This window comes from Podarcis muralis, chromosome 1 (assembly GCF_964188315.1).
Source record: "Podarcis muralis chromosome 1, rPodMur119.hap1.1, whole genome shotgun sequence".
NCBI lineage: Eukaryota > Metazoa > Chordata > Lepidosauria > Squamata > Lacertidae > Podarcis > Podarcis muralis.
This window is the reverse complement of record NC_135655.1, coordinates 66176631-66195820: the sequence shown is the minus strand read 5'-3', so window position 1 is coordinate 66195820 and position 19190 is coordinate 66176631. Positions and strand designations below refer to the sequence as shown.

At 42.3% G+C, this 19190-nt stretch overlaps 1 protein-coding gene across 1 annotated transcript; it reads right to left on the bottom strand.

Moving 5' to 3' along the window:
- Positions 1 to 3952: 3952 nt before the first annotated feature.
- OLFML1 (olfactomedin like 1) lies at positions 3953 to 18432 on the bottom strand. Its single transcript, XM_028730585.2, has 3 exons — positions 18022 to 18432; positions 12025 to 12316; positions 3953 to 6423 (listed from the first exon to the last, which is right to left on the bottom strand). The coding sequence occupies exons 1-3, from the start codon at positions 18145 to 18147 to the stop codon at positions 5645 to 5647; spliced, it is 1197 nt and encodes a 398-aa protein (XP_028586418.2). The 5' UTR covers positions 18148 to 18432; the 3' UTR covers positions 3953 to 5644.
- Positions 18433 to 19190: the final 758 nt, after the last annotated feature.

Genomic DNA, 19190 nt, shown 5'->3' with positions numbered 1-19190 from the left:
CAATAGTTGTCTCACAATGACTAGACAGTGAACAGACTGCTCTGGAAGTGGGAGGCTACTTTTCTTCTCTCTAAAGGATGGGGCAATCCAGGTTTTTCTTTAAGGAAGAAATTAAGAAGGAAAGATTGGGAGCTCTGAAGCTTTAAAAAAAGGACAGGGCTGGGTTGGGCCAGTGGGCTCTGAAAGTATTGGTAGTCTTCCCTAGAAGACTTGATGTGGGGGGACTGTTGGGGTGTTTCATCCTGTACCTTCACCTATGGTCAACCTGTATCTTTGTAGAATAAGTGCAAAATGTAACAAAACACCAATAAATCTTCAGTGATCGCCTTCTGAAGGGAATGCTGCCCCTCTGAAACCTCTCACCTGTTGGAGTGCACATTCATTATTGTGAGCCAATGGTAATTATTTCTGGTTGTGCTAGAGTATCTTCTTAGCAAACAGCCAAAGCTTGCATTCTGAAGAACTCTTTTGAGTTAACAGGAAGTTGGTCGCCCAGATCTCCGACAATGCATTATTAGCAATGTTGGTCACCTCTTCAAATGCAGCTTTGGTCAGACAACAGACTCACTCCTTCCCATATATTATCTACAATTCATCATTGGCTCCATGAAATATCCAGAAGCAGAGGAAATAAGTCCATGCTGACGAGCTCTTATTGAAGGAGCCAAATTCCATAAGCAAGACATGAGTGAAATGGCATTCTCCCAACTTGCGCTTGTCTTTCCCCAAAGACTCCTGCCCCAGTCAAATGTGAATATCAGAGCTCTGAAGAATTTAGAATGTGAGTGGAAGTTTCTCCTGTAACTCTCTTAATACATTGTCGGAGACCCACATGACCTCAATAGTGCATTAACAGTGTATTCTGTTTCTCAGCCCACCATACACAGCTGACATCTACAAGTCCAAGCACAGTGGTGAAATAAGCGTGCTATTTAACACATACCCAAGCATGGCACTTTTGGTCACTGCAGATTAAAGGCTCAGCTGTTCTTGGACCTTGTGCTCTCCCAGCTGTCCTGGTCTCTTGGCTAATTGATCATGCTGAGAATCCTTTTCACAGTCACAAAGAATTATTTGTTTCAGTTCGGCCACAGTGGAGACATGCTAATGTCACAAAGAAACTTCTGTCCGTATTAGATGTCTGTTTCCCCCCAATAACAATGGGCTGCATTTTAAAAAAGAATAGGAAGTTCAGTTTTCCAAGAAGAGTTGTGGGGTAGGGTGAGGTAGACGGGAACAGACAGACAGGAACAAAGAAACAGTATCTCTCTTGAATCACCCCAACAAAGTACCGTATTTCCCCTTCTACCTTTTAAAAAATTATTCTTTCCTGGGTTTTAGTTTCTGGAATTAATTTATTCTTTCAGCAGCTAAATTTTGCTGCTAGTTAATTACCATTGCCATTCATTCTGTCATTTTCTTAAGGTATGTTTCTTAAGGTACAATATAGTAAATGATAATGGCTTTGTATGGAATTCATCCTAAAACAGTGCTAAAGCCTTCTATTTTGGAAAAGAAAAGAAAAAAGACCAGCTGTCTACACAGGATCTCTTTTCAGATATTCACAAAGTACATGAGGTGATGGAGGATTTCTACTGCTACAATGCAATTCTTTCTCACACATGTGGGAAGAATTTGTGTCAGACAATATTAGTCAAGTCACAGGCACTATCCAAAAGGTGCCCGTTACACTTGAGTGACTGCCGTCCTACAGAGCCAGGGGCTGGGGCACTGCATTTTCCCAGTAATAAATACTGCAGTTTTACTGGGGAACAAGTTGTACCTAGTACAACTTATGTAGCCAAGGGGGGCAGGCCTAAATCAATCAAAATCAATACAAATCTGAGGTTCTGCCCCCCCAGCAAAAGCCTACCCCCCCTAACGAAAACCCTGGCTATGCCCATGGGAACAACCTCTCTTGAACAGAAGTATATTTTTGAGGGAAGACGCCAGGATTTTCTGAAATAATACTTCACTAAAAACAACAGGTTTTTAACAGTCTGAACAAGCTCTATGACTGGTTTGAAACAGCTTCTGGAGGAAGACGAGCAAAGGCAATGATTTGCTGCCATCTAATGCCCACTGTGCCAATTGCAGAGGAGTAAAAATATCTAACAATGCAACATGCTTTAAATATTTTATTTTATGTACATGTTCACACACACCCCTGCTCACTTTAAGTCCACACATGTTTGACCAAGTGTGTGAATAGGGCTATATGAAAATTATGCAGGTGTGAAGGAAGTGGTTAGATGAAACAAGCTTTCTTCCTTTTTCAAAATAAGTTGGGGTCACCAAAATAAATTGATCCACCGTGGGCTCAGGAGAGACAAAAGGAAGGATACTTCACAGTGCACACTTCAGTTATGTAATTCCCTGTCATAGCATATGGTGATGGCCACTAACTTTTTGTTGTTGTTGTTGTTTAGTCGTTTAGTCGTGTCCGACTCTTCGTGACCCCATGGACCAGAGCACGCCAGGCACCTCTGTCCTCCACTACTTCCCGCAGTTTGGTCAAACTCATGCTGGTGGCCACTAACTTAGACAGCTTTAAAAAGATTTGACAAATTTATGTTGGGTAAGTATGTCAGCGGTTCTTAGCCATGATGCCTGGGTAACAAAACTCCATGTTTAGGAATAATATGCCAGTGAATGCCAGTTGTTGGGGACAACAGTCGGAGAGGCTTATTGATCATGGACTCAGGGATCATGGGAATCAGTATGCTGAAAGAGATGAAGCTTTGTATGGACCTGGCAGGATTCTTCTTACATTCAGTTGCAGAGCTGGAAAACTCTCTCCTTGTACCGGGTACTACCATAACTGCTATGATCATCTCTGTTCTGGACCACAGATTGCAGGCAGGCAGACCTTAATTTGCATGTTGTCTCCTGTGAAGTATTAACTTCACTTTACACAGAAACACTGCAGAAGAACGGGAATGAATATCTAACGCACATATGTTTAAAATCAAAAGCCTGCCTTCCAAGATGAGCATACATTATTCATGGTGCTTTATTTAGAGCTGAGCTGGAAATAGCCTTCCCTTGTTTTATTTATCCAAATTTGCTCTCACACATGCCCATCATAAGAGCCCTAGACAGATACCAATTATGCAAATGTGTAAAACCCTATTAAATGATGTCCTCCAAAACACATTTACTTGTGAAGAAGCCTGACTGTAGCTTTTTTAGCATCACCCAGGAACAAGCAACCATAGCTATTTGTTGGGCTATTTAGAAGAAAACCAAAGGCAAGGAGGAAATGTTTAGCTTAACCATTTTTGCTTGAAGTATTAAGAAGCAAATTCAAAAGGACTGATTGCCTAATCTGTTGTTGTTGTTGTTGTTGTTGTTGTTGTGTTGTTGTTGTTGTTGTTGTGTTGTTGTTGTTGTTAGTAGTAGTAGTGGTGGTGGTGGTACTAGTAGTAATTCCACATGGGTTGAAGAAATAGTGTCAAGATGTGAGTTCAAAGATCCAGGCTAATCAGGCATAAAATCTTTATATAAATCACTTCCCCACGACAAAAGATTTATTTTATTGGGCCTTGTTTAAACTGGTGTTAATTGACTACTGGTTTACTCAGATTAGACATCCTTTTCATAAATGTGTCTCTAAACACTTCACAAGCCCCTCTTGTTTATTATGAATTCTCAAGAGCCCTACTATTTCTGATTGACTTTTCAAGTGTCCTACGATGATTCACATTGCAAACATTTCACAGGAGCAGATATTTAACACCGACCAACTGGATTGAGTCTTGTACTAAAACACCACTTCCCTAATCATTCTACCAGTTTTCTGCTCTGTATTGAATTATAGCTTGCCTTCCAGGTGATGAGCTTCAGTTGAGACTGGCTCCGTCAAAGCAGCTCATTTTTGTCCCCCAACTCCATTATTTGCTCTGGCTAATAACCTGGAATTCTGACCATCTTAAATATCAAGAGCCAAGGGTGCCAATATATAGATCTTTTATTTTACATTTTTAAAAATATATCCTCTACAGTACAAACAAGTTCACCGTTTGCTATGACATTATATAGATAGCATGCGTCTACATGGTGGAATGTAGAGTTACTTGCTGTGCTCCATTAAAATATATGAGAATTAAAAGGCGCTACAAGAGCAGTCAGAATTTTATACCTAGGTCCCAGTCTAGTGAGAGGGCAGCTCTCACACACAAACATGCTGCAGAAGGGGACCACATGTGCAGGAGACTGCTGTCAAGAGGGAACTGCCTGTAACCTATTGTGTGTTTACAGTGGGAAACATGATCTGAAGTACCTGGTGCTGCAGTTATGGAGTCCCCTCTGCAGCCCCCCCCCCCGCTGACCATCTGTTTGCTGTGGTACTGCAAGTCATTTTGCTGTTAAAGTAGAAAACCAATGGTATCCCTGGTGATATCCAAACAATACATTTAAAGCACATGGCCTTGCCCAAAGAAACCTGGGAACCAGAGTTTACCATTCACGGAGCCAATTCCCAGCACCTGTAACCAACTACAGTTCTCTGGGGCAGTCTTGTGCTTTAAAAGTGTGCTGTATCTATAGTGTGGCTTTATTTATTTTGTTTTATTGCCTATATATAACATCTTTTCTCCTAGGTGCTCCAGAGTGGGGGATGTAGTTCTCCTCCTCCCCATTTTATCCTCACACAACAACCCTGTGAGGCAGGTTAGGCTGGGAGTGAGTGTCTGGTCCAAGGTCACCCAGTGAGCTACATGACTGTGTGGGGATTTGAACCCTAGTCTCCCAGGTGCTAACCAGACCTACAAGTAACAAGCCATTATCCCACACTGAATGGGACTCCCTGTTTACTCCAGGGAAAGAGAAGTTCTGGGTGGGAACAGAGGTGGGAGGAAAATGAGCAGGAAAGGAAAGAGAAAGATAGCTGGGAGAGAAGGGGGACTGAAAGCAACCAGTGTGTACAATGTTGTGTGGCTGCAGCAAAACAACAGTAACTATGTACTATTCTCCCTTGTGCCCAGGCCAAGAATTACATGCTTGTCTCTTTCACAAATAATAATAATAATTTTTATTTATACCCCGCCCTCCCCGGCCAAAACCGGGTTCAGAGCGGCTAACATCAAATATATAACATATTACCATAAAATCAACTGATCAATTAAAATACATCCTAAAATCAAATCAGAATCAAAGTGAAATCTAATCAGATGGCAACCCGCAAATTAGGGATGGGGACCTTAAATGCTCACCAGGTCTAACTGTTTATACTGATCTTATATGAGCCTGTGAGAAAAGTTGGGGGGCCACTTTCATGCAAGTTCTTATCAGGAGAGAGGGGGATACCAACCAGTAGTGGCTTCTCTTTCTCTCACTTCCTCAGACACCCTAACCTGTTGATTTGCCGCCTCCCTCCCAATCTGCCACCAAATTCAGGTTGCTGCCTCAGAAAGTTGGCTCTGTTTGCAAGGAAGGGAAAGGCCTTTCCAGAGCACTGCACCAATCTAGGGGAAAGGGGCGAAAAATCTTCTTTTTTAAAGGCAAAATAAAGTGCAAAAATAAGTGTAAGCTGTGGGCAAGCAGAAAAAAATAACCTCTCAGTCACTAGTACTTGTAAATTCATTACCATATTTACACTGGCAAGTTTTTTAGTTTGGAGGAGATTTCTATGTTGTTGCTTTTATTAATTTTTTAGCTTTGTCAGGAGCTTGTAAATGACCTGGGATCCATTATCCCAGGCAAAGAGTTGCTTTTCTCTGGGGTAATAATGCACCATGGAGTGACTTGTCTGGCGTTTGGGGAATGGAAGCGTCGGGATTTCATAAGGATTGATGGCGTCTAAGGTGTCATAAATGCACTCAATGCGAGACGTACCTCCCCCTGGTGAATTGTACACTACGTACAGGGCGCCGCACATCATAAAAGCCGCTTCGGCATTCTGGCTTTTGCAGGATGTGTCCCAGGTATATTCCACGGCCATAGTTTCATAGTTGATTTTAGAAATGACCAGCTTTCTCCCAGGATCTGGCTCTGTGTGGATTGCCCACAACCCCAGTTCATCCACAGCTAGGTCTATCTTAGTGGAAGGAAGAAGATCGTAGGCGAAGGTCTCTCCTGCTCCTGACAGCAGCAGCCGGCCAGTGACATTTCTTTTCTGAATGTCAAACTTAATTATCTCATTTAAGGAGCCAAATTTGTGATAAAACAGAAAACCGTCATATATAACATGGCCTGTCCCTTGCCAGGGAAAAGGCAGGTTAACTCTGCGAGCTGACTGTTTCTCACCGCTTTCAGTAAAAGCCCGGATATTTGCAAACTCCATTACAATTTTGTTCTTTACCCCAGTTAAGAAATAGATCTTTTGGGGGTTCTTGATGGGGTCCTTCAGCCATGAGCCCTGTGTGTCTCCAGACTTCTTGACAATCTTCAGGGATTTGAAGCCTGCAATCATGTGGTTACAACCTTTGAAAGGGGGGGGGGGGAGGTAAATACAAAAAGAAGCATCAACACATATGCCGTAAGTTCTCTGCTTTAGCATTTGAATATTTTCCCCTTCCAGCATAATTCAGGAAAGTGTAAATTGTTTCCTGTACCATCACACGTCACAATTGGTCTACATTCTGTCAAAGAAAACAATGAAATGGAACAGTGAATAGATTATCGAAATTGATCTATCTCTATCCCGTCTGATACACCCCAAGCCAGAATTGCCTTAGCAAACTTCCAGAAAAGCATCCACAGATATGATGTATTCTATGGTGTATTTTGCTGTTTTAGTCTCCTGTTTCTTCACAGCCAGTTGCTTGCTTATTTATTTGATTTCTGAATTGCCCTCCCTCCCAAAGGATCCCAGGGTGATAAAGCAGAGCAACAAAATACAGCCAATAAATAAAACTCATGCAAACAGCCATAAATATCTGTACAATATCATAACCATTTAAATGCAATAACCATTTCCAGCTGTTGGGCATCAAAACAAGTAGCCTTGATTTATAAAAGCCCGGGTACTCACATCTGTCTTTAACTGACATCATAGGAGCCAACTCCATGGGGCCATGTGGGCTTCAGCTCCCACAATAAAATATTTGAGGGGGCCGGGCTCCTGCAAGGTTGATGGGCACTGCCATTCAAATTGTGTGTGGGTGCACCGTGTCATGTGATTACATGGGGTGGGGCTTACCTGGGTCCCCACAATATTTCATTCAAGTTGGCACTCCTGACTGACATCTAAATATAAACAGGCAAGGAGACAAACATGGCTCCAGGGGAGAATCTTCCAAAGTTGGGGTGCCACTATTAAAAAGGCCCTGTAATCTCCACAGAGTGAATCCTAGCAGGAACCATGAGCAAAACTCCTTGCCCTCGATGAATTTTAGGGATAGGAGTGGCTGGTATTGGATACATCAGAGATCAGCAACTGGATGCCCCCAAACCAAAGTCAATTTCACCGAGTACCACCTGGACTTCCTAGTTGTCAAATCAATTTAGCAGCAAACAAAGTCTGTGGAAGAGGATGTAGCAGTCACTACAGGGACTAGGGTGGAGCTCTTCACACTTCCCCATTCTACAGCATGGTTTTCCCATTTGACTACTTGCTGACCAGATGTTCTTAGCATCTGCATCTCTTTTCCTTGAAATTATACCTGTCCTCTGAAATCAGGCAGCTGCTTCCCCTGTGCTTAGAGTAATTGAAAAAGAACCATTTTAAGTCCAAAAGACAGATAGGGTTTGTTATGGATAGTCCACATGCACCAGACTTTGCTCTAGTTTTAGATGAAAGAGAAATTAACTTTTGGGTTATTCTGAAGTAACTTTCGGTCTCTCCTCACGCTGGCGTTCCACCTGTTTTTGTTAATAGAATCCCCATGAGCCACAATACTCTTTTGGTACATTGGTTTGTTTGCATTTAGACTAGCAGAGAGGAAAGCCACATGAGGCAGGCAGGCCATTATCTACTTAGACTGGGAGTTATTCTCCTGGCAGGAGTTCTGCTACCTGATTTCCTTTTTAAAAGAAATGAAAACAAAACTGGAGACACTATAAGCTGAGTCTGGAAGCTTCTGCGTGCAAGAGCCAGCCAAGCATACATTCAGCAACACTCATACATTCACCACAGTATAATTACCCAAACACCACATGAGACATCTTCAGGCATTGCAGGTAAGGGAAAGTAAACATGGGGTTGGGCATGGGCAAGGGCACTAACTTCACCCCCCCTCCATTGCTGTTCTGATCACCATTTAAGTTAAAGAAGGACAAAAGTCTGAAACAGGGAGCCTCCTATTCGCATGGAGGCTCCTCACATGATGAAAGACCTTGGTTCTGAAATGCTAGGGGGTTAGTGTGTCCCCCCGCATACTTTCTCTACCCAAACAGCGGCCTCTGATGAGGGCTAAGAAAAACTGATTTGAACCAGCCCTTAGTTCTGTCCCGATATTGGAACATTCCTGAAGAAGTCCTGTATACTTCGTCATGAGGGCAACCTGCCCCAGCTACAGTGGTACCTTGGTTCTCAAACACCGAAAACCCAGAAGTAAGTGTTCCAGTTTTCTAATGTTTTTCAGAAGCCAAACATCTGATGCAGTTGTCGGCTATTGTTTCCCGGGTGCCTGCACCAATCAGAAGCTGTGCCTTGGTTTTCGAACATTTCAGAAGTCAACGGAACGGATTGTTTGGTGCTTTTGCTATTTATTTTGCATTTTTGTTTCTGTGTCTTTTTCAGTTAATTTGTTTTTGTGACTGTGGAACCCAGTTCAGCTACTGATTGTGTGAATGTGGAAATGGATAAAAGCCATTTTATCCAAACAATGACTATCATCAGTGCAGGTAAGAAGAAAAAAATTCCCCCTCATCTACACTACTGTCTTATTTATTTTGTAGTACAATACATTGATTATTGCTTTCATTTTATGGATCAATGGTCTCATTAGATAGTAAAATTCATGTTAAATTGTTGTTTTAGGGGTTGTTTTTTAAAGTTGGGAACAGATTAATCCGTTTTGCATTACTTTCTATGGGAAAGCACGCCTTGGTTTTGGAACGCTTTGGTTTTGGAACGGACTTCCGGAATGGAGTAAGTTTGGGAACCAAGGTACCACTGTAAATCCGCAGTAGGGGGCTGCACAGCTCTTTCTGGGGCACAATCCAGGACCCAAGCATTATCCTCTGCCTGCCCAAGGCAATACGGAGTGAAAAGAAACCCTGTTTGGACTCTAAAGAATGTCTTTTAATAAGACACAGCATTTGCAGCCAATCAGAGTAAACAAGCCCTTTAGGTAGGAAGCTGCAGCAGAAAACATTACAGAATAGGCTTATGAAACTATCTCTCTAGTACTATCACTTTCCTCTTCGGGAGCCTACTCCAAATTAATTGAAACAAGTGGATATATTTCCATTCCCTTTGGGGGAGTTTGTAGCCTTGGATGCCCATAGCTATTGCTTATGTATACAGTTGGGGGATAACTAACAGCCCTGAAAGCCTTTCAGTACTGGGGAGCCCTGAATCATGTCAGACTAAAATGAGACTTTTGTGCTTTATTTGAAAGAAGGACAAATAGTACTTCTAGCTACTGAAATGAAGATCAGTGATGTCCAAGAGGCCTAGACGGCCCTAAACGGCCTCGGCCCAGTATACCTGAAGGAGCGTCTCCACCCCCATCGTTCTGCCCGGACGCTGAGGTCCAGCGCCGAGGGCCTTGTGGCGGTTCCCTCATTGCGAGAAGCAAAGCTACAGGGAACCAGGCAGAGGGCCTTCTCGGTAGTGGCGCCCGCCCTGTGGAACGCCCTTCCAGCAGATGTCAAAACGATAAACAACTACCTGACATTCAAAAGACATCTTAAGGCAGCCCTGTTCAGAGAAGTTTTTAATGTATGATATTTTAGTGTTTTTTGGTTTCTATGGAAGCCGCCCAGAGTGGCTGGGGAAACCCAGCCAGATGGGCGGGGTACAAATAATAAATTATTATTATTATTAGAACATTTCTCCCACAACTCCAGTTTGGTCAGCCTTGCACTGGAAACATTCACAATAGATAGTGCTCCATATCACAGCCAGCCTGCATTAAAACCAATAACAAGGAAATGATTCTTTTGTGCTTGCAAAGTACCTCCCACATCTGTCCCACATGCTTAAGAGTTGGGGACAGGTGTGGTTCCCACTAAAATCAAATGGAAATCCAGTCATTGCTGATTTGTCCCATTGATTTATAGCAGAGCTAGGGTTAACTATCTTTAGTCTGAATCCAATCCAATAACTGAAAAAAAGGAAAGGTAGCAAACCAAGAGTTTCCTGAATTGAAAATATAAATTTATAGACCGTGTCAAAACGGGTGACAATTAGGCATAGGCTGAACAAAGAATAGTTATTGCAGCAAAAATTAAATTAGATCAAGACAGATTGCCCACATTTTAGCAACGTCTGCTGCAAGAAAACCACAACAGATTTTTAGGCGGATCAGCCAAAGGTGGAAGACCTCCATTATGACCTTGGGTTAGATATATAGATAATATAGAAAATATTGGTAGTTTTTGAATGTTTTGTGCATTAACTGTCTAGAAAGGGATATTCACAGAGCAGCAAAGGGCTTGCATAGCTTGTAATGTTTATGTGAATATCCGAAAGCACACTGTGGAAGAACAAGTCATTTTTCTTCCCTAGCTTAGTGATAAGTAATTTCCCAAGGGCAATCTTCTTATAATGCCACCGTTTTTGTATGTTTTCCTGTACTACAAAAGTAATGTAACAAGTATATGAACAGGAGGTACAAGAATATTCTTGTGTGTGTTTGTGTGCAATCATGCAATGAAGAGAGAAAGCAAAGAGCAATAATATTGTCCTCCTAGGACTAAGTACCCATTGCTTTTGAAACTCAAATTACAAATTATTGTTATTTGGTGTGCATGCCATGCTTGAATCTAATAACCAGTGCAACGACTGATCACCCCAAATTGAAAACTGTGAAGAAGTCCAAGGTGTATGGATTATATTTCAGTATTTCAGAACCCAGAAACATTCCTCTGGGGTGATTTGAGAAGGAATAAAGACTTTCACTAAATCTTGATGTGCTCTTCTAAATTTCTGTATTTATTTATTGCAGTTTGCAGCTAACCATGCAAACCTATAAACAAATACTTGGGAACAAGTCCTATGGAACCCATTGGGACATACTTCTGGGTAGCCTGGTATAAAATGGTGCTGTAAGGTACGCACGTTCTTGCGTGATCTTGACACTGAACAGCAGGAGATAATGATACACATGGGGGGGGGATCATTTGCAGATGGAAGCCATCTCCATCTCTTTACAATCCCTCCCTGTTTATATATGTGGGTTGTATTCAGAGTAATACTAATGGGAATGATCCATCATCTCAAGGATTTATTCTTGTGCAACAGAATGTTCTCCCCCTCTCTGCCTTCACCCAAATCTGTTCTGGTGATTGACCCAACCCTCCACAGTAGATCTGGGGGTGATGGGGGCACATCAGGGGAGAGGAAAGGGGGAAAGTTCACCTGCACAGTTATTTAGATGCATACTGTCCAGTGCCAATTATGTTGATGTTAAAGCAGAACGGGGGGACCTGTTGTCCTCCAGATGTTCCACTTTGACTTCCATCAGTCCCAGACAGCACGGCCAATGGTCAATGATGATGGGAACTGGAGTCCAGCAACTCCATCTCTGCTTTGCAACATAAAACCATGAAACACAAATTCTTACTCTTCTATTTCATGGTTTGATGCTGCAAACAGGGATGGGAATTGGTGTGTTACCATCATGTTTTCATCAGGCTGATCCGCTTTCAATTCAACAGGATACTGTATGTATACACTGAAAGATTCACACCATGAGAACTGAGCTGAAATACTGATACATTGACTAAAGTAGGCATGTGGTACCTATAGCCCTCCCAGAGGTTGTTGGGCTACAAATCCCATCCTCCTTGACCATTGCCCAACCTGCCCCGGGCTGATGGGAATTGGAGTCCAACAATATCTGGAGAGCCACAGGTTCACTATGCCTGGTCTAAAAGGATAATTTTAAAACGTTGTAGCTAAACTGTTCTTACTTGCATTGAGCATGAGCTTGACTTTCTGTTTCGACTCCTCTTGTTCCATTAATTGCTGCTCCACAAGGTCCTCGTCGACTTCCACGCAGGTGTCGGGGGACTCCTTTGCCGATTCAAAATAGTCAATTTCCCTTTGCGCTCTTTCCACTCTTGTTAGCAAATGGTCAACATCATTTTTAAGATCTGTCTTCAAAACGTTGAGTCCTTCCAGGCGCGACATCATTCTCTTGGAAAACTCTCGGAATTCCTGGACATAATCTGCAATATCTTGATTGCATTTGTTTAACCTGTTCTTTAGTTAGAACACAGACAGGGGCATTTATAGACAGAGAACTAGTTTAATGGTTTTCCCAAATAGGCTCTACATTTAAAATAACCTTGCTTTTCTCCATTTCAGACGAATTAACTATGTCTCCTGTTTCTGCGACATGTTACTGAATGTCTGTTGCCAGAAATTATTGGGATCAAACTCTGAGAATGAATCCGTATGCATGGTGCCAAGTTCCTTATTCGTTTATTCTATCTGAAAAGCTTTCTTTGTAATGTTGCAATCTGTTTTCAAATGTCTTTTTTAAAAAAATAAAAATTCTAAACCTTACAAAAGCAAAGCAAAGACAACAACAACCACCAGAACAAAGAACAAAAGGGGGAAAAAATTCAAAAATAAGCCAAATTCTGAGTAATACAGATTTACATGGTCTTGAATCTTATTTACACCAATAATTTATGAAGAGATGTAGTTTTTCTAGAAAGAGGTCATCAAGTTGTCTGCTTTCTCTGATTTTTACCATATTTATTAGCTTTACCCTATAAACAGCGTTCCAGATTTTAATTATCCAGTCCCTTATAGATGGTCTGTTCCACATTTAGAGCTGGTTCCTAAGCTTATGGAGCCAGCAATGATCTTCTTTCCATGACAGAGCAGGCACTTGCATTTTCCTCCTACCATGCACATAACCTATGCTATTTTTCTAGAAAAAGAGGAGGAAGCATGTGAACTGAGCCTTTGCATAGAACACCCATGCCACACATTGTATTTTGAATGCAGTGGAGAGTAACATAAACAGTACATGCAGTCCTTTACCATGGGGGAAGGATGAGACAGTGGAGGTGGATCTACACAGATATAAAAAAACACTGTGAAAATACTTTTTTTAAAAAAAGTTTTAAAATATATATGGAATTAGCTGCAAGCTTATCTGCACCATCTAGTGTCACATTTGTATAATGCACTTAAAACACAAAATGTTATATTTACAGCTGTATAGTCCTGGGTCAATTGTGGGCTTAAAGGTAAAGGCACCCTTGACCGTTAGGTCAGTCGTGGATGACTCTGGGGTTGCATGCTCATCTCGCTCTATAGGCCGAGGGAGCCGGCGTTTGTCCGCAGACAGCTCCCGGGTCATGTGGTCAGCATGACTAAGTCGCTTCTGGCAAACCAGAGCAGGGCACGGAAACACCATTTACCTTCCCGCCAGAGCAATACCTATTTATCTACTTGCACTTTGACGTGCTTTCAAACTGCTAGGTGGGCAGGAGCTGGGACTGAACAACGGGAGCTCACCCCATCGCGGGGATTCGAACCGCCAACCTTCTAATCAGCAAGCCCTAGGCTCTGTGGTTTATACCACAGTGCCACCCGTGTCCCCAATCGTGGGCTTGCTCATATGGAAAACAACACTCTGATATGTTAAAAACACATGCAGAGATGCCCCTAGGAATAAGGAAGGCTGAGAAGGGACACAGTACAAATTTATATTTTGGAATAATGCAGAAAAGTGGGGTGAGGTCATATTCCCACCCTCTCCACCAGGAAATCTGCAGACGGCTTGTTAGGAGAACCCCACTGAGAAACTACTCTAAAGTTAATATTCTTTTATGAGAAGGTCATCAGTGAAACCACCAAAAACAACTTCCTTGATTTGGTAAGCTGCATTCCATTACTTTATTGTACCTCTTGTTTGTGTTGCTCAGCATTCCATTTCTCTTCTGGCTTAACTAAGAGATTTTTCTAAAATTAATTTTAGCATTGAAGCATGCAGTATGGCCCTTGGAGGGTGGTGGTGGAAGTGGACGTCTCAAGTCAGAATTCCCAGAGGTCAGGCTCTGGCATCTTATCTCTCACGCCACCAGCACTGTTTTCTACGTGAATCCTGGCAAACTGAGGGTGAGTTCACATGGATGCCTTAGAACTTGTTTCCTCAACAAGAGCTTCCCATTGCAAATGGCAGACAAGGGTTGTAATTCTCATTGGGACCATGGCAGGGACAAAGTTTTAAAGTCCTTCCCTGCCACCATGTTCCTGATGGCTCAGTCCTGCTGTAGTGGTTACTAAACAAGAAACAACTATGTGAGGTAAAACTGGTCAGTTTGGTCCTAAGTTGAAGCGTAATGAGGCCCAAAAGGACAGAAACTTTTTTTTTTAAGGAGCTGGGTGTGCAATCCAATACACACTTACCTGGGAGTAAGCTCCATTACAAACAGTGGAATTTGCTTCTGAGTAGACATGTCTAGGCATGCACTATGGAACAGTTGGAAACTGGACATTTTAGGAGTGTTGTTTTGGTGCAAGGTAAATGTACTGAATGAGAAAAGAGTTAGAAAACTTATTCTTATATAAGCAACATGTATGCCCAATGAAAAAAACACAACCCACCCAATTCTTTGGCAGAATCGTAATTCTTTTTTTCCCCTCATAAAAGAAAACAGTGGTACAGTGGGTTAAGTACTTAATTCATTTTGGAGGTCCTTTCTTAACCTGAAACTGTTCTTAACCTGAAGCACCACTTTAGCTAATGGGGCCTCCTGCTGCCGCCGCGCTGCCAGAGCACAATTTCTGTACTCATCCTGAGGCAAAGTTCTTAACCCAAGGTAATATTTCTGGGTTAGCGGAGTCTGTAACCTGAAGCGCATGTAACCCGAAGCTTATGTAACCTGAGGTACCACTGTATTCTAAAAAGTTCAGCCTCTATTTTATCCAGAAAACATAGCAGTATCACTGCTGGTAACTATGGTGGACTTTTGGGTGTATAAATGCACTTTTCCTGTTCTTTATGGATTTTCCCTATTCAAATATACATCAGCACAAATATATTCTTCCTGCCTCCAGGGTTCCATCAATCCCAAAGACTGGATTTGCCTCAAACACATAGCTTTTTCACATACTGATAAAGCAAATGCAGGATTGCTACCAAGTATAAACTTAACAGGGAGTAAAAACCAAGTCCTGGCTTCAGGATTGGTATACCTATATGGTACACTATATTATGATATATATATATATTTGCAAACATGTGTTTGTCATATGTACACTTAAAAATGGGGGGGTGGACATTTACAAAAAGTTTGAGAACAGCTGAGTGCAAAATTTCACCACAACCTACTGATTTTTCCCCCCAGGAGGCATCAAAAATAGTAGCTGTGCTGGCGGAAGACACCAGTGAGGCCCCTGTTGATCCAGATGTTGCACAGCTGGAGGGGATGGAGCCAAAGAAAAGAGTCCACTGAGTACAGTTACTCAGAGCTCCAGCTTTGCAGATCCTCCAAAGCCAGCTTCCCCTTCTTTCCTTGACTGGAGCTATTGTGTGAGAGAAGGGAAGGCAAAGACCCTTTTTTCCTACCTGCCTGTCTTGAAAAATAGAAGTACTGTATGGAGATTGCAAATACGTGAGCTTGCATATTTGACTCAGATGTGTAACATCACAAATGACTGGAGTAACTGCAAATTCATGGAAGAAGCAAGATCAGAAACACACTCTGCCACCCACCACTCCTACCCTATAAATCAGGCACAGGGAACCTCAGATCTGGGGGGCAAGTTCTAGGTGTCCTCCCCATCCTACTGGATATCATTAACTCTTGGGAAAACATATTTCTCATGCCTGGGACACCAAACAGCAGTATATGAGGAACTGTGGGTGAGAGAGACCTCCTTTCTTGGAGTAATATCCACAGCCTGGTAAGTGGTTAGTAGTGAAAGGGGGTGGGAGGATGCAGGTTTGAGGACTGGCTGAGTGATGGGCACAGCTAGGGGCAGGGAGTAGTGGAATTCTTCATCAGATTGGATTGAAATCTGAGCCAGGGAAGAATTAAGAGGTTGTAATTCTCACTTCCTATTTGAGGTGAGTATTATAAACCCCTCAGCTTCTGGAGAAGACACTGATGCTGGGAAAGATGGAGGGCACAAGGAGAAGGGGGCGACAGAGGATGAGATGGTTGGATAGTGTTTTCGAGGTTACCAGCATGAGTTTGACCAAACTGCGGGAGGTAGTGGAGGACAGAGGTGCCTGGCGTGCTCTGGTCCATGGGGTCACGAAGAGTCGGACACGACTAAACGACTAAACAACAACATTATAAACCCCTGACTCTGTGAGTCAGGACAAAGCAGTCTCATTGACATCTCTATAGCTATCACCTTCCAGCCTGGTTCTAATCTTGGCGTGACTGTCTGAGGAGATAATCGGCAGCAAGCCATGACAATTGATCACACAATGATTGATTATAGCAGTTATTCAGCCGTATCAAGTGACAGCTGTAGTAATCACACATAATCTTGGCTTCACCCTGCTTGCTTTTTCACTGCCTCTTACTTGTCTGTCCTCTAACTTATCTCCATTAATCACTGCCATTTCCTGACTTTGCTCCCTTTGCTGTGCCCATCTACCTCAGATTGTAAGCCCTTTGAGAAGAGGTGGTGCAGAACTGCCAGCTTTGTTGTTGTTGAAGCATTCCTATGCTGCTATTGACCTGGCCTGAAGATGAAACGATGCTAAAAACCTTCATGTCCAGGATTTGGGAAAGTTAATGGACTCCTGCTAAGTAAAATATGGGTCCTTCTTGTGCACAATAGCTAGCCTGCACCTTTTCTCAAGAAATGTCAACATCACCTCAAAATTTCAAACGTTCTCACTCATAATGGGAAAGAGAACAGCAGGCATTGATTTTTAAAGCAAGGATTGATTTTTTGGGTGGCTTACTCCTAGGCAAGTATACATAGAACTGCAATCCTAGGCACACTTACATGGGAGTAAGCCCCAGTGAATATTATTATTATTATTATTATTATTATTATTACCCACATATAGAATTGCATTGCTAATTAGTACAATACATAGTTAACAGCGAACTCCTGTTCTACTAACCCACATGCAGTGTTGAAACAATTATAACTTCTTAAAGCTTCTTACCAGAGCTTTCTTTCAGCAAGAACTCGCTGAAACTCAGTTCCAGCACCTCTTAGGTGGCTGGCATTGGCTTTCTAAGAGAACAAGGGAGGTATTCATGGTGAATTCCGGCACCTCTTTTTCTAGAAAAATAGCACTGCTTGTTACATTGACATTTACATATGATTCATAATGCTACAGGAGGAGTTCCCAACCTTTGTCAACAAGGAGGTGTATGAGGGTACCATGGTGCCCACAGTGATCATGTTGGGGACCCAACTGCTAGAGTAAAAAAGTGTGTTTTCAAGATCCAGGAGTTTTCATTTGCCCTCTTAGCATTGTGAAAATGGATGCAATGAATCTCTTTAGCTTAACCAGAACACCTATGTAGTAAAGGTCAGAAATTGAGATATTGGAAGTCCTGTTTGAAGAGTAGATGGCTCCTTGTGGCATTCAAATTTCATACACTGTCAAATGGATTTCCTCCCCCCCAAAGAGTGAAAATATCCCAGATCCCATCCTGCCCTTGTTCAGCACACTGTAAAGCTTTGCTTGCTTTCCACTGAAAAATCAACTAACTTAAAAGTGTTTTAACTCTAGCTGGATTGCACCCATTCCAAGCATGCATGTTTACTTGCTAATAAAATCAACAGGAACAAGTTTCATAAACAACCTTGCATTTGGGCTGTTCCTTATACCTTTACTGTGCATAATCAAAGCTACAGTTATAAAAAGGAGCTCATTTTAAAAGGAAAGCAATTTATTTCCCTAGCACACATCCACTTTACACAGAAAATCAAATCATTTTTCAGATATCACTGATATAGCCACATACCTCTATTGAGAGAATTCGGCGGTCCATGTAATGCACCAATCCAGCATCTTGCATTACATATTGTGCTTCTCCCGCAATACTTGTAAAGAATGAAACTAATAAGAATCTGAGCTGTATGGCTGCCATTGTTGCATTAAACCTTCAAACACCCTAAACACGGACGCTAGAGGCTTCCGTTTACTATCTGCCCAGCACTGTGCTGTGTGCAAGCAAAGACAAAACTTAACAACTGTGTGATTTAAAATGGCTGTTTAGGCTCCCACAGTCTCTCATTAGCACAATAAAGTTCTGCAAAGCTCTAAGCTACATAAGTTTGTTTCTAGGAGTGCTTTCCAGCTCGTGATCTTTTGATTGGGTCCAGATGTTCAAAACTGAGCTGTGCAGCGCATGTAGGCTAGCAGTATTGAGCCAAAGCTATTATTCTTCAGCTGCTTCCAGACTGTCACTGTTTTGATAGGTATGATTCAAGTGGATTTCATGCTCTTGTGCAACAAGGCCACTTCCCCTCTCACCCTCCACAAAATACCATGCAATTTTTGAGGTAAGAAAAATATCAGACAAATACTGTTACCTAGGGTTGCCATATTTAAAAGAGTGAAAATGCAAACACAAAAGTTTTTTTCCGGCAAAGTTTTTGAGCTATATCCGGACACTGTTTCTGTATGTCTGGGAAATTCTGGATATATGCCAGCCCTAATGTTACCACCCCAATCTCTGCCTGGAGGTAGCGAGAGATTCTAGCTTCTTGGCACTTAACCAGGGAAAATGAGGCACAATGGAGGCTAGTGTCCTTACCAAATACGCCTTATTTACACATATTTACAACCTAACGCCTTCAACAGAAGGGGTGCAGAGCATTGTACCCCAAGTGTGTCTCTTGTCACACCCAGCACTGTTTTTCTAGAAAAAGAGGTGCTGGAACTCACCATAAACACCTCCCTCTTTCTCTTAGAATGACAATAGCACCTACCTGAGAGGTGCCAGAACTGAGTTCCCTTGAGTTCCCCCTGAAAAAAGTCCTGGTCACACCCCTCATAGCTTCATAGGCTGTCCAGAAACCAGCCATGCTCCCCAGTCTCTTGGTACAGCTTTTCCCAGCCAGGGCTCATAGAGTTCTGTCCCTCTTCCTGCAGAGAGTCTGATGTTCTGTTGATGGTTTACCATTATCA

Excerpts from the sequence above, each read along its gene's own strand:
- OLFML1 (XM_028730585.2), bottom strand. The coding sequence starts at position 18,147 with ATGGCAGCCATACAGCTCAGATTCTTATTAGTTTCATTCTTTACAAGT. Across the intron at positions 12,317-18,021 it reads GCCGAATTCTCTCAATAGAG|AACAGGTTAAACAAATGCAA; the intron begins GTATGTGGCTAT and ends TTCTAACTAAAG. Across the intron at positions 6,424-12,024 it reads CAAGCTCATGCTCAATGCAA|GTTGTAACCACATGATTGCA; the intron begins GTAAGAACAGTT and ends CCCCTTTCAAAG.